General features: G+C 39.2%; 1 protein-coding gene across 2 annotated transcripts; it reads left to right on the top strand.

Annotated features, from left to right (window-relative positions):
* The first annotated feature begins 2,014 nt into the window (after window positions 1–2,014).
* On the top strand, window positions 2,015–13,861 carry LOC139131843 (E3 ubiquitin-protein ligase TRIM33-like). Of its 2 annotated transcripts, XM_070698133.1 has the most exons (6): window positions 2,523–2,618; window positions 2,814–4,166; window positions 6,886–6,976; window positions 9,125–9,462; window positions 10,889–11,119; window positions 12,013–13,861. In XM_070698133.1, the coding sequence occupies exons 2-5, from the start codon at window positions 2,987–2,989 to the stop codon at window positions 11,074–11,076; spliced, it is 1,797 nt and encodes a 598-aa protein (XP_070554234.1). In that variant the 5' UTR covers window positions 2,523–2,618; window positions 2,814–2,986; the 3' UTR covers window positions 11,077–11,119; window positions 12,013–13,861. The 2 variants fall into 2 exon arrangements, with proteins under 2 accessions (XP_070554233.1, XP_070554234.1); XM_070698132.1 differs by having other exon boundaries at window positions 2,015–4,166.
* Window positions 13,862–14,083: the final 222 nt, after the last annotated feature.

Genomic DNA, 14,083 nt, shown 5'->3' on the forward strand with positions numbered 1-14,083 from the left:
TAACCCCCCCCCCCCCAAAAAAAGGCATGACGTTCTGAAATAATGCGCGCTGTGACCAAAAACACTATTTGGGGCCATATTTAAATTGAGACATTCTGCACCACAAAGTATTCTCATTTTGCTCTATCTAACATTTATTCAACAACATGTAACATATGGCTTAGAAGTTGTGGGGGAAATACATTTTCATCGTATCTAAATCCAATTTATATCTCTCACCGAAAATGCGCATGCGTCCCACAAAGAATTGTCATTTTGCTCTATATATCATTTATTTAACCACACGTAACATATGGGAAATACATTTTCATCGTATCTAAATCCAATTTATATCTCTCAGAAAGTGCGCATGCGTAGCATAACATTCTCTGAATTCAGAGAACCACCATCACCTTTGTTCTACAGTCTACTTATTCTGAATGTTCATAAGCTCTACTTTACTTTTATATTTGATTGACTTAATCAAAATGTCCCTCGTCATTTGTCAGATTATTTTCAAATTGTAGACCATTGCTACGTACCGGCCAAAAGTTGTACATGAATATTGCCTGGAATGTATACATCTGCAGGTCAATCTTCAATCTCTTACACAGACGCAAAATTATGGAACACATTGCCGAATTCTATTAAGACCCTATCGTCTAGAGCCAAGTTAACAAAAGCCCTGAAAGACCATCTTACGAGAATATCTTGTTCTGTACTAACTTACTTAAGTAGTTGATAAAATTCCAAGGTCAAATTCCAGATATAAGACTCTTTTTACAGTCACAGTTACTTTTTTCTCTCTACAAAAGTACCTGCATCATTTATTGGACAGCAGCCCATAATAGCTTTTGATAACGCAATGTACGGGGCTAGGCTCGACTAGCGCATGGCTGTATTGTCAAAGGAATTTGTGGCATTTGAATTGTATTAGATTACTGTGAGTTTTAAAAGGATGATGATGATGATGATGATGATTTCAGTATATTACAGCAATTTAGGGAGTGATATACAGTAGCTTTTAGCAGTTGGTCGAATCTTGTCATACGATTTTTAAAGTTTCACCATTAATGTACAGAGCAAGTCTTAGTAAACCCCTTTGATTAAATAATATTCATTGTGACAAAGCCATTGTATTACAAACATAACTACTGAAATATGTTTTCAAGGGTTTAAAGTTTTAACAAAAATATCCACCGTAGACAGCTCCCCTCCGGAGAATATTAAAGAATCGGATTTTCCCAAATTTTGCTGAATCAGGCTTATCGCGACATGTTTAATATTTACTTCTGTCGGCTCGAGCAATTCTTTCCTAAAGCTGTCATGGAATCAAATTATTTCTTCTCCTTCACCTCCATATTCCCAATTATTTTTTTTTGTCTCGGAAATAACTGGTTCTCATCTTAGTACTCTTAATCGAATGCCAAGGATGAAAGAAAGAAGCTCCCTCTTCTCAATTAGAGAGGAAACAAACATTCGCGTAAATTACAAAAATCACGTGATGTCAGAGCTACATTTCCCCATGGCGTAATTCATAGAAGTCCCGCCGTTCTCGTGTGATCAATGTTTACGTTAAAGTCGAGTGACATAGCAGGAAATTTACAGAAATTTGAAAGTTCGATTGTTTACAAAATACCGCGAACATTTGTGAAAGATACGTCAGTATTAAAGTTTTGACTCAGATTTCCGACTATGTTAGATAATGCATACATGTATATGATCACATACACACTGGCAGTTGTTTGCGCCGAATTATTTTGCCCAAATTTGGCAAGAAACTAAATCAAATTATTTTCTAGTAAATTATATTTTTGCTTGCCGACAAAATGAACGTGTTGTTACCTTTTTCACTACTGTCAGGCAATTTTTAAATTTCTTTCTCATTTTCCGTTTTCCTTGTATGATGCGTTAAGATCAATATCCCAAAGTTTCCTGGTAATTTTTGTAACGCGGCATTTAATAAATATGCAGCAGGAATGTCGCTTTGAGACTGCGCTGTCCAACGAACATGCGCTTTTTGAGTGTGAAGTTTGTAGTCGTTCGCCATTGCTGATTGGTTTTCCGCCAAGGATCTACAGGATCTATATGTCTGTTAGCGTAGGAATTCTTGAGAAACCTCCAAGTGAAATGATGCACAATAGGGGCAAAAAATTCGGAAAAAGGACTTCGTTACGCCTTTATGAATTTGCAACTCTGGAGACCGAAATTTTTTCCCGCGTTGGTTGAAAAATTAGCGCGACTGTGCCGTGACACTGTGCGCATATTTCAAGTGTTGATATTCATCCGTAGACTTTGATACTTGACAATAACAAGAGGAGCCGTGTTATCGTATAACGACAAAAATTTAACGCAGCAGTAATACCACAGTTATGGTTCCCTACTCAGGATTTCGGAGGTGTAAGTCTTCTTCAGACAAACTGGTAAAAAAATCTAACGCTCGTTTGATATTTCCCGGCAACACATCACAATACGGATGTGTTTATCAGTAAAATACGGGCGTTTATCAGCAACGAGTGATTGTGTCAACAAACGTCGAATATATCTTTAACATTAATAATACGCGACAAACATAACTGAACATAGGTTTTGAAGAATACTACACTCTTTCATTTAACTCATCGAGGCAGTGTGCTTAGGTATGTAGTAGTAAACGTACCATATTTTGGGAAAACAAATCTGTAATTTTTCTTTCATTAGTTGACTAAAGGACACTTTTGTTTCAGACATTAATATCGTCTTCAATATTGAGATTGTGTCAGCATAGGACATAGTCTATATCAGCTGATAACATTATCTTTAACGTTGTGGTTGTTAAAACTTTGTATCTCTAGAGACAATGGAATAGAAACCTCAGTGAGTACAAAGACCGAGCTTTTAAAACCAAACCATAAATGAGTACGTGACTTTCCGTACAGGTTTATTTTAAGCGGTTGTTGATATTTTCAATTCGTCACCGAAGCACTCCACTTGAAGGGGTTATTGCTGTGGGTCCAGTACTACAGTTATGGCTACGAGGACAAGATTGGGACACATAGACGAGGAGGGTTCAGTTTGTAATTTGTGCTCCGAACATCGCAATGGTGAGCACGTTCAAGTTCTACCGTGCGAGCACAGTTTCTGCGGTTCGTGCCTTCGGGTACATGTTGAGAAAAACGGCGTCTCTTCGTCCTGCCCCGTGTGTCGGTCTCCATTCGGACTTCCGTCATATGGCGTCACAGTTTCGCAAGGCAATGGCTGGGTAGGTGGCGTATTTGAACAGTCTGCTGGTGAACGACGCGGCGCAGAAGCAAACCAGCGGTTGGGCAAATGTGAAGGGTGCGAGGAAGGCGTGAGCGACGTCAGGTGCATCGACTGCAACCTGAAACTGTGCCGGACATGCGAACGCGTCCACAAACGGGTGCCGGCAACGAAATCGCATCGTCTGGATTATACCGGTGACCATTCCGTTGGCACGCCTTCGCCGACGGAGGTCGTTGGGGTCGGCATGTCAGTGAAAAATGCCATTGTTCGCTGCAAGCAACACCCCGATAATGAGGTCAAATTCTACTGTGATACGTGTAGAACACTGGTGTGTCTGGAATGTACCGTCATCGATCACCGTGTACCACAGCACCAACACCGCTATCTCAAGGATGTGGCAACAGGTTATTTGAGTGAACTCTCCTCTGTCGTATCGCGGCTGAGAGATAAACAGAGCGAAACGACTCGATGTAAAACAGACACACTCGGGGCAATTTACTTTTTAGACACATGCTTCAAGGAAGCCGAGACGAAAATTTATATTCAGTCCGACAAATTACTTCGAAAGGTAAAGAGAGATCGGGAAAGACTTCTGCAGGAGTTGCGAGATGGCTACAGGTGCAGGAAAGCGGCGCTGGAAGAACAGCTGCACGAACTGCACGTTACCGAAAATAAGTTGGCCGACGCGAGAGTGACCGCTGAAACCGTTCTGGTGTCCGGAAACCCAGCACATGCTCTGCTGTCCAAGGACTCCCTCACAGCAAGGGCCGAAACTCTCCTTGGGACAGAAGCGAAAAGAAACCTTGCCGTTGATGATATGATGGAGTTTAGGAGACATCATCAAGTTCATGGCATGGACAATACTGTCGGCACTTTGGTTGTGACATCAATGGCCGAGTACGTGGTCGATGATGTCTTTGACCTTGATGGTGACAAGGGAACTGGTAAGTACACGTCACTGCCGCATGACCGGCATCTGGTGCTTTATTATCGACCAAGAATATTTCAACGGCAAAACTCTGACAAGATGTGTTAATTTGATCCCGACGATTATTGGGAAGTAATTACATACAAATCGCCATTTGATAATTGGACAGTTTCGTATCAGTCCAGATAACAGTAAACTGTTAGACGCATAAAGCGTTTAAATAATCTTTACTTGCCTAGCTAATATAATCTTCAATGTATTAAAGCCCGACTGTTGTAGAAAAGAGAGTTGCATGCTGTATTGGCAAACTTCTTCAATCTTGCAAATTAATCTTTAATTACTTTTAATCCCACATTAAGGCGCGATTAAGTGTAATCAGCAGACACAACTTTCAGAACAACACAGGCTAAGTCGACTATATTGAATTCATGTCTGGGGCATGTAACCGTGTTATTTTCAAATTGGTGAAATCATTTCGACGGAGAGATATAGACAGATAGGTATAGCAGACATATCTATGCAGATGAACAGATAGACAGATAGTGGACATATCTACTCAGGGGATAGATAGGCAAAGAGATACATAGAGAGGTGGCCACACGGAGTAATCTTCAAGTTATTCCGCCGCTATAAAGGCCCCCACATCAACTTGAAAATATAACTGGTACAAATTTTAACTGGCGACAAACAGCCAGACACACCCACACAAGACACAATCACACCAGCAGGCACACCGTTTTCCGTAATGGCTGTCGCGTTTGGTTTGTGTGAAGGCACAATTTATTTCAATACTTTACAGCAGTAATTTAGAAACATCTTGCCAGTTGCTTTCATGTGTAATATTGTTTATTCGTCAAGGGCAATATTGGTATTTTTGGACGAAGAATAAATTTTTACATGTCAAATTGGAACAATTTATAAAGGAGAACATATATCTGAAGTTTGTACGTGTCCAATGGTTAGGAACAATTAAGGTCAAGGGAATAAACTCATTCAATGTCTTTATCTTTCATCACAGTTTTATTGCGAGCCATTTTAGAAGACTATTATTTTAATGTCTTCGTCCTGAATTCGTGACAAACTCTAATACAATGCCAATCAGTCAATATCGCCAGGAAACACCCAGTAAAGTAAACTTGTATCGTTAATTTTGTTCAACGAGAACAACTGACTGTGTGAATTCGCACAAACTTCCTCGACCCACTGGGGTGTTTTCAAACATTTAAAGCCCCAATAGCAGCGAAATTTATGCATTGTTTTCATGAGTTTATTTTCAAACCAAAGTTGGTTCATGTAAATGTTGTAACTGAAGGATGTGTATAGAAGTATCACTGCTCGCTGATTTGGACCATGCCCACACGTTTAAACAGACCAAATAACAGTCCGGGTCATTTCCAAAATTGGCGACGCTATACCATAATATTTTTTTCCTATCATTAGCCAATCAGCGGCCAGCGCGTCATCAGTAAAAATTGACACCAACAGCTCTAGAGTGTATTTCCTGGCAACCTCCACATGCGTCCATTGTTACGAACGCCATTGTGTGTTGAACTCTATCTTGCTATAAATCCTCCGCTACACCATCCGTGTAAAAAAATATTGTCATTTGTGAAAGAGGGGTTTTGCCAAACACTTGGCGTTGCACATTTCATGGGAATACGGATGTAATTTGTGAAATAAACAATTAATAGCGCCATACTCTGTCATAATCCCGAACAGTTGTGTGGCCACTCTGTCAACACACATTTTCAAAATCGCGTACCATTTTAGTCTGGCTCAGACAACCAAACCCCATTGCTTTGATGCCTGGAATTTGGCCTGAAGTCCTGCGAAATATAAATCGCGTCCTACACAGATCGTTCAGAAAACCCCATTTGTAAGCCTTATCGGAGATGGCAGCTATCAAATCAGGAAAGAGGTAATCGAAATGAAACGTAAATATCTTGGTTGCGCTTTGCTCGATGGTCTGATTGTTTGTCAAATTGTTCTTGGAGAACATAGGTTCATGTTCATCATGAAAGAAATTCGAAGTTTTGGATTTTACGGCCTACATGAGGGATGAAAGTAACTGATAGTGATTCATACAATGCTCGCGAACCTGCAATGACTGCAATCTTATCGATGATGTCATCCGATCGACGATTGGCTAATCGTGGAGAAAATATTATGGTACAGCGTCACCAATTTTGGAAGTGAACCGGACTGAAGAATAAACAGGTGCCGCACTCATAAAATGGCGCCCCCACTGAAAAGTGCGAAAAAAACCTATTTTTTGTGCATACACATCGTGACCATACCAGAAACAAGCGCGATGCAATTTACTTGAAAGCACAACACAAGATGGCCAACATGTTTTGGTAATCTTTATTTTCTCAGTCATATGATTAGATTGGAAAATGGCGGGAAATCTAAAATGATGTTAAAACGTTTGAATTTACATGCAACTTTCGACACTTATGACAGTGGTATATACTTTTTAAGTCTTTAATAGGTCATATTCAAAGAAAACTCTTGGAAAACTGAGGATATTTTGAGATCGCTTTATTATAAATTCGCAGCTATTGGGGCTTTAACCGGTTGAGGAAAATTAACTTCGCCCCTTTTAGCTAACAAAGGCAGTGTTTAGATGGGGAAGTAAGGGAGCTCTTGTACAACCCGAGGAAATATTATCCCCGACTTCTCCTTCTTCAATTCTGTTATTGCCTCGAATGTTTGTTATATCTTTTCCCCTGCAGATATGAAGTCGCCGTCGACTGTAAGTGTCGTAGATTCGATCGAAGAGAACGAGCAAATGCGAAGCTCAGTGAGGACAAATTCGAGAATCAGGTATGGTTCATTTAGGAGAAGAGAATATACGTTGATATGAGTGCTTGACCTAACAATTTTTAAAAGCGTACCATATGATACAAGGTCACGTCTTTAAATAGAAACATCCGGGCGGTGATTTCCCTGTACGTGAGCCAAATACGTAAATACGGCACGCCGTCGTTGCTATTACCAGTTTGGCTGGAAAAGTCAAATAGATTTTCTGTGACTGGAGTTGTCTAATAAAACCTGGCGTCGAAGACGGGGACAGTTTTACCATGAGAACCTTAGATGTCAACTTTGACATCATTCCCACGATACACACACACAACACCTCCAGCCGAAAGGGGGTATACGAGATTGACCCTGCTCTTGAAGCGGATCAACAGATTAGGCAGCACCAGAGCCAGACATTAAAATCTTCAGCCTCTGTAAACTTAATGTTTTTCACCGATGTTACGTTGACAAAATTCCGGGGTTTTTTCATGTAAAGCTGGATAAAATAATCAGCATTACTAGAAACGATGAGTAGGGTGTGTTTAAAAAATAAACCGATAGTCGAAGGAAAAAAATTCTTATTTAAAATTTAAAAGCGATATATTGAATATGGAAATATGAGTTGGTGGGGAATTGCAAGGCAAAGTTTTATTATGAACTGTAGTTTGTGAGGGGACACAAACCAATGAAATCTTGCAAATGTATCACTATCTTATACTTTTATGATGAGTTGAGGGGACTCAACTAAGTGATGTGACCAAAGGTTAGACACGTGCACATGACAACCGTGACTCTGAGTCAAAAACATTAGGTCTAAAGACGACAGTAATTATGGCGTTAACGACAGTAGTTGTGGTGTTGGTGTTAGGTGCTGTATATTTGGTAATTTGCATTCAAACCCTTCGATATTCAAGTTTTAGAACGATATAACAGAGTTATATGGTTACTATAACGAGTCAGGAACTACTTGAATTTATTTTTGTTCTCTTATTGTTGTCCATTACATCATCTCGAATCTGGTCTATTTTTGGTCCATTCGAATTTTTTGTATGGATAGGTGTCGAAATATTGGCTGTAAAATGATTCTGATTATTGCAAGTGTATTTTTTCGCTAATTTTAAGTTTTCAACTCGACCACAGATTTTGCCAGTCTGTGAGAACAGCATAACGATATGACCCTTGCATTTTTCGTCACTGTGTCGTCAACCGACCTGTATATTTTCAAAGTCAACAAATCGCACACATTTCTCGACTGCCTTGAAAGTGAACTTTTCATAACCTCTCTCTGGTGTTCTGACTAGTAACGGAAAGCATTATGCTTATTTTACGTAAAGCTAGGGGACTATGAATGAAACCAGAGAAAACATGGTTCTTATCAGCAGAAACCACTCGGGATCTGGTGTTTATTTTCCGTAGCCTTGTCTTTTAAGGGTAAAGGAAATTGGAGTTGTATGGTACATCACATTTAGGTTCGTCATAATTTATATTAAACAAATTTCGCAATATCCTGAACTGAGCTCCAGGTAGCGTATGGTCAAGAGGGATGTCAAGGAATCTACTGATTACGATATCCTGCGAACAACATAATGCAACAGTGTCTGTGACTTTCAAAGTTTGCTATCGATTTTATCGTCATCCTCCCAAAGCACCTTTCTCCAATTTATAACTGCAAAATTCTTAGTGTGTACGTTCCGCTGTTGCACATTTTGTCTCTATTGTATGTAAATTTAAGTAAATGAAATTGTCGGAGATTGATCTAAATTTAGGGAATTCAGGAATAGGTAGCGAACCCGAAGCTATATTTACTGTAACAATGTGGATGTATAAATTATCATAGTTGCTTCCCTATTTTCACAAAAGCGTTAACGAAAGTTCAACTTTCACTGTAGCCTCTTCCTGCTAAGGTCATTCGTCGCTATCAGTTCACATGGTTAAAACCAGTAAGGCATAAACATACAAACCTGACATTTTGAACACGAGAAAGATCAAACATAATAGGACTTCAGCATGATTTTCGAAAAAAACCACGAGTAAACATTTTTGACTGACTTGACTGATCATGGCGGTGTTTCCTAACTTCTTAAATTGATTTTTTATGCTTTAAGTGACTTGATTTGTCATTTTTCGTGAGTGCAGTAGTGCTTTGGTACAGCTCTTATTATCTCGTTGCAGATCTACATTTCCATCGACTGAGGGCGCTGCAGATATGCTGAACGTTCTCTTGCTGAACTGTGAGCATTTTTACGTCGACCTCAATTTGGTCAGACGACAGCTATTTGCCCACACTAACAAACACGCGTTGAACGCCAAGACTGAGTACTTCAAGCTGACGGAAATCGCGGAGACAAGCCTGGCCATCAGAGAACTCGCACGTTCTAATAAAAATGGAAAAGACCGACTGCATCTTGCAGTTCTTGTCGTACATGCAGATGATCCACCACTCTTCATTAATGAAACAAAACTGGACATTGGATACTCTAGGATTTACTCAGCATTGCAGGATGCAACGGGTATGTACATCGCTTTGTTGGGGTAATAACATTTTCTCTTATAATAGATGTGGTCACTTCTTATGGAAATATTGTCATGACAAGATTTCGGCCTGCAAAGCCATTAATGTCGTAATATAGCAATCGTGTCACGGACGTCGCTGACGCCGTAAAAAGGAGTGTAAAAAGGAGTGTATGTTGGGCAAATTTCGCAATAATTTTAATAATAATGTCTTCCTCGCATCTCTAGCTTCTCCGACAATAGCCCTGATACGAGATATACGTACTTCCATTTGCTTTTCAACACGCCGATGCACGCCATACGCTGACTACCGTATACCGTGTTTTGATATAAAGGGCGTTTTGGCTGACCCTAATTTTAAAGGGCCATTATTTGTAACTTTTGACCATTTTTTACCACGGAAAATTCCATGTTGGAGGCTCATATTTGTTGCAAAATGTTGTTTTACGAAGAAAACAAACATGATAGTCATGTTATAGCCACATAAAAACTGCTAATTTTTGTCCAAACGTGTTGCCCTGCTGAGCTCGTTTGTTGACGTCTGGCATGCTCAGCGTGCTGGGGAGAACGCGGATATGATGACGCCGCGATCACGCGAGATGTACAAGTTCACCTTTATTGCGGGATCAAAACAACATTGCGTCGTGGATTGCCAGACATCTGGCTACGCAACGTGTTCAGACAATTGACTACGACGTAAGTACCGGGCATAAGTAATGAATATTTATTTTTAAATGCTGTAAATGGCTCGCGCAGGTGCAGAAGAATGCCTACGTTGGAATCCGCGTGTCAACAGAGTTTGTATTTCTGTCGGACAAAAATTGAAATTTTCGTTGTAAAATCACGTGTTATTTAGTTGTCGGGCACGTAATGTTTCCGAATAATATGCGATTCTCTGTTATTTGACAGGCTATTCAACATGAGCCAGTGATCATGTCAATCAAAACTAACGGAAAAATCGCCAGAAGATAACAGCTAATGGAACTTTAAAAGAACGGAAAAGCCCAATTTCGGATATAGAAAATTAAGAAAAAGATCAAACACACAGTCAGTCACTTTGTAAAAGCTTCAAGCACGAAAACTGCGAAATTCCGCAAGAAACACTACAAACACCTGCCACGAATGCGCCAGAGTCGATTTTTCGCGCTGCTGTTTTTGTGTTCATGGTGTATAAGTGTATGAATCCATCTTCTTTAACGGCTTCGGAAAAATGTCTATGCATAATTTCACGTTTTTCGAAATTACATTCTCCCTTTTATATAATGATCCAATACATAATAGCAGAACATGTCAACAACAAAAATTTTGGAGCCGCGTTTTCCTGGATATTTCGAATGTCGACGAATGAGGGCGCTATACTACTACGAACACTTACTTTGCCATCGGCATCACAAAGTTATTACAGGTCGACTTATTTTCTTGCAGATGGCACAACCATCGTTGTCATAGCAAATGATAAGAATTACAAGAGTGATTCAGCGAAGGAGTTGATGTCGACTTGGGCTCAGGATAAATTGAAATCGCAGTTCGAGCAACGTTTCGTGTCAGGACCGGACGGGTACATCTTCTCGTGGAATCAAAGCCCGATGGAGTGTCACCGTCAGCACTGGTAGAGTATCTCAAGTACAAGAATATACTACCTCCGTTCTTATACCCGTAAGTATGAAGCAATTAAGTAGCTAGAAAACAGAGTTTGAAGTTTACTCCCGGTAAGTTTGTAATTAAGAGAGAAAAATTGTAGCTTGTTGCCACTTGTAATCTCCTATATTATGAAACAGGCATTCCGGTTCTCAACATTTTAAAATTTTTCGCTGCTCTGCCTGAAAACGTGTGGATTCATTTAACTGAAATGATACAAACGACTCATTCCAAGGAGCCATATTGAAAGTTTTAGCATACTTTATCCAAGTTGAAAAGCGTATTCAAAGGTTGTGTCACCATACTTGATATCAAAGTAAAATAATATTAGGTATTCCTTCCTCAGAAAATTGCTCGCTCCGATTTTACTTCATGAGTCTCCGTATGTTTGGAATTCGTTTGAGGGAAGGTTACAGATATTTTAGCCGAACGAAAATGGCAATACTTTAATCAATCTTCTGCTTTTTTGAAAGCAGAAATTTGTGCTGTTTTACAACGCCGGAAACCAAGCTTTGCCATGATCGTTTGTTCATGATTGTCATAATTGATTGACTGGTCGAACGCTAACACGATTGGAACTAATTTGGGATAATTGGATGGTGGGGTAATGTCGGTTTAATCTGCAAATGTAAGCTCATCCGCTTTCCTTTTTAAGTTCTACACTTGTTTTTATAAGTAATTTTTAATATTGCAACATTCAGCTACAGGGCACTAACACTTTTGAGAAATTTGAAAAATATGAAGGTCAAATTATCTCAAATTAGTTCCAATCGTGTTTGATGCTTAATAAGATGGCCGAGGCACGTCCAACAGTTTTGAAAAAATAGTCATACAATGTGCATGTCAGCACTTTGTTTTTTATTTAGTTTTGTCTTCGTCTGTTGAAATTACACTTTATTTGTCCGACACAGAGCTATCGGTGAAGTTCAGCGGGAAAAGAAGGAAAAGAAAAAGCATAAACGACGTAACAGGAGCGACAATCTTCAGCGCCCTCTGTCACAACAACACGATTGTAGACAAAGACAGACATCAGAGCCGGCCGACGTTCAGCAATTGAGAAAACTCTCCGCGTCATCGTCACGAACTACGTTGATTTGGTGACCTAGATAAAATGCGAAGTGTTTATTCTAGTGTTACAAATATTCCTGTGAGAGGGCGTCTGTTGTTTCTCCCATCGGCTGCTTTAGAGCATTTTTTGTGTATTCGTCGAACGAGGGCGCTCGCCTTTTAACCGCAAGCCAATAATGCCAGTGGAGCAGGAAGATCATTTGTAATTTGACGTACATCGAGTAACTCACAGCTTTCGTTAAGATACGACATCACATTAAAAGAACCGGAATCAGTAATTGCACTTGTGATAGTATGGTGTCTACCAAGGGCAGCGTTAGAATATTTACAACATTTGGAGATGAAGTCGTGAAACTTTTTTGACGTGAATTTGAGAAAGAGAGCTCACGAAATTAAAGTTAAGCTCTCCACATCGAAATACATCACTCGGAGAGTCGCCAAACTAGTGTCTCTTTATAGAATACGATACAGCGTACTTTCAACTTGAACTCAAATTCACTCATCGATAACAAGACAATATGCCTGAGACAATGTATATTGCTAGCACACACTGATCTCAAAATTGATTATCATGTAAGTAATCAATGGCGAGTTTCTCCTGTCTCCATTCATCTAGAGATACTTGTTTTGGTTCAGTAAAAATGGAGGCTGCGCTGTTTGTGTTCTGTTTATGAAGTTTGACATTTCATGAACGTATAAGATGACTTTTGTTTTTGTAGTAAATGTTAACCAAACAATATCCACTCTGTATATATCTTGATAAAATACGTCGAACATTCAAAACTAGTTTCAGTCATCGTGCCGATGTACAGGAAAATATCAAATAACTCTTGAATTCGAAACATATTAGTAAACCACAAATAGTTTGTCTATCTATCATCTGAACTTTTGACCTACATCTTTCTTTCATTTTTTCTGTATATTTTGCTCATTCACTCTATATTGTTCATTTTGAAACAAATGACGATCTGCAGGTACGGGTCGAATAATCGGAAACAAAGTTCGAAACATTTTGCTGAATTTCCTTTATTCTAATTTGTCGGAAAGTAGAATTATGAATAACCTATGACCCGGACACATAGATACAGTTTAGTACATCATAAAAAGTGTGATCAACAATAGCTTGCGATAGGTAGTCAATGTAATAAGAATAAAATCGTTGATCATTTATGTGATTTATCACTCCATGTTTACATCTAGTCAAGTAAAACTGTAATTCTTTCTCCGAGAAATATTTACATTCTTGAATAAAAGTGCTTTTGTGTATACAATTGCAAACTTGATGTAATAATCGTAATGGAAATACATTGTTGGTCCATTTTACAGTTTCCTGTTCCAATCCAAATATCAAGTAAAATGCACAGTGTTGAACTTTCCACTACCGGGGTATATGTGAAATGTCTAAATAGTTTTCCTGTTGTTGACACCTTAATTTTAACAAGGAATAGAAATCATTTGTCAACAATAACAGTCCACATGAATATCTCTAACCTATCAATTTTTTCCGTCTCTCTGTCAGTCTAGTTGTTTTGTAGTGACAAGTGCAGAGTCTACGACCCGGGGCTCTTCGACTGCAACAAACGACTGTAAAACCGTGACACTGAAGACAGCAACAAGTACAGTGTGTCATATTTTTAGAATTTAGAATATTAAGATGCAATCTCTCCCGAAGTGATGTATTAATGTAATCGATCATTCTTAAGTATAATTGTTAATATGAGATGAGTTAAAGCGACAATATTATTCACCACCAAGGTTTGAACCAATCCCAGTTTTGAATACAGACAATTAAGGCTGCGTTCACAAAGAACGATTAGGGGGGGGGGGGGGGGGGGGCTGGGGAATCGCGATTGAAATCTTTTTTTTTCAGATCCCCCATACCCTAAAAAATTTCCATATACCCCCTTCTATATG

Source organism: Ptychodera flava, chromosome 4, assembly GCF_041260155.1.
Source record: "Ptychodera flava strain L36383 chromosome 4, AS_Pfla_20210202, whole genome shotgun sequence".
Classification (NCBI taxonomy): Eukaryota; Metazoa; Hemichordata; class Enteropneusta; family Ptychoderidae; genus Ptychodera; species Ptychodera flava.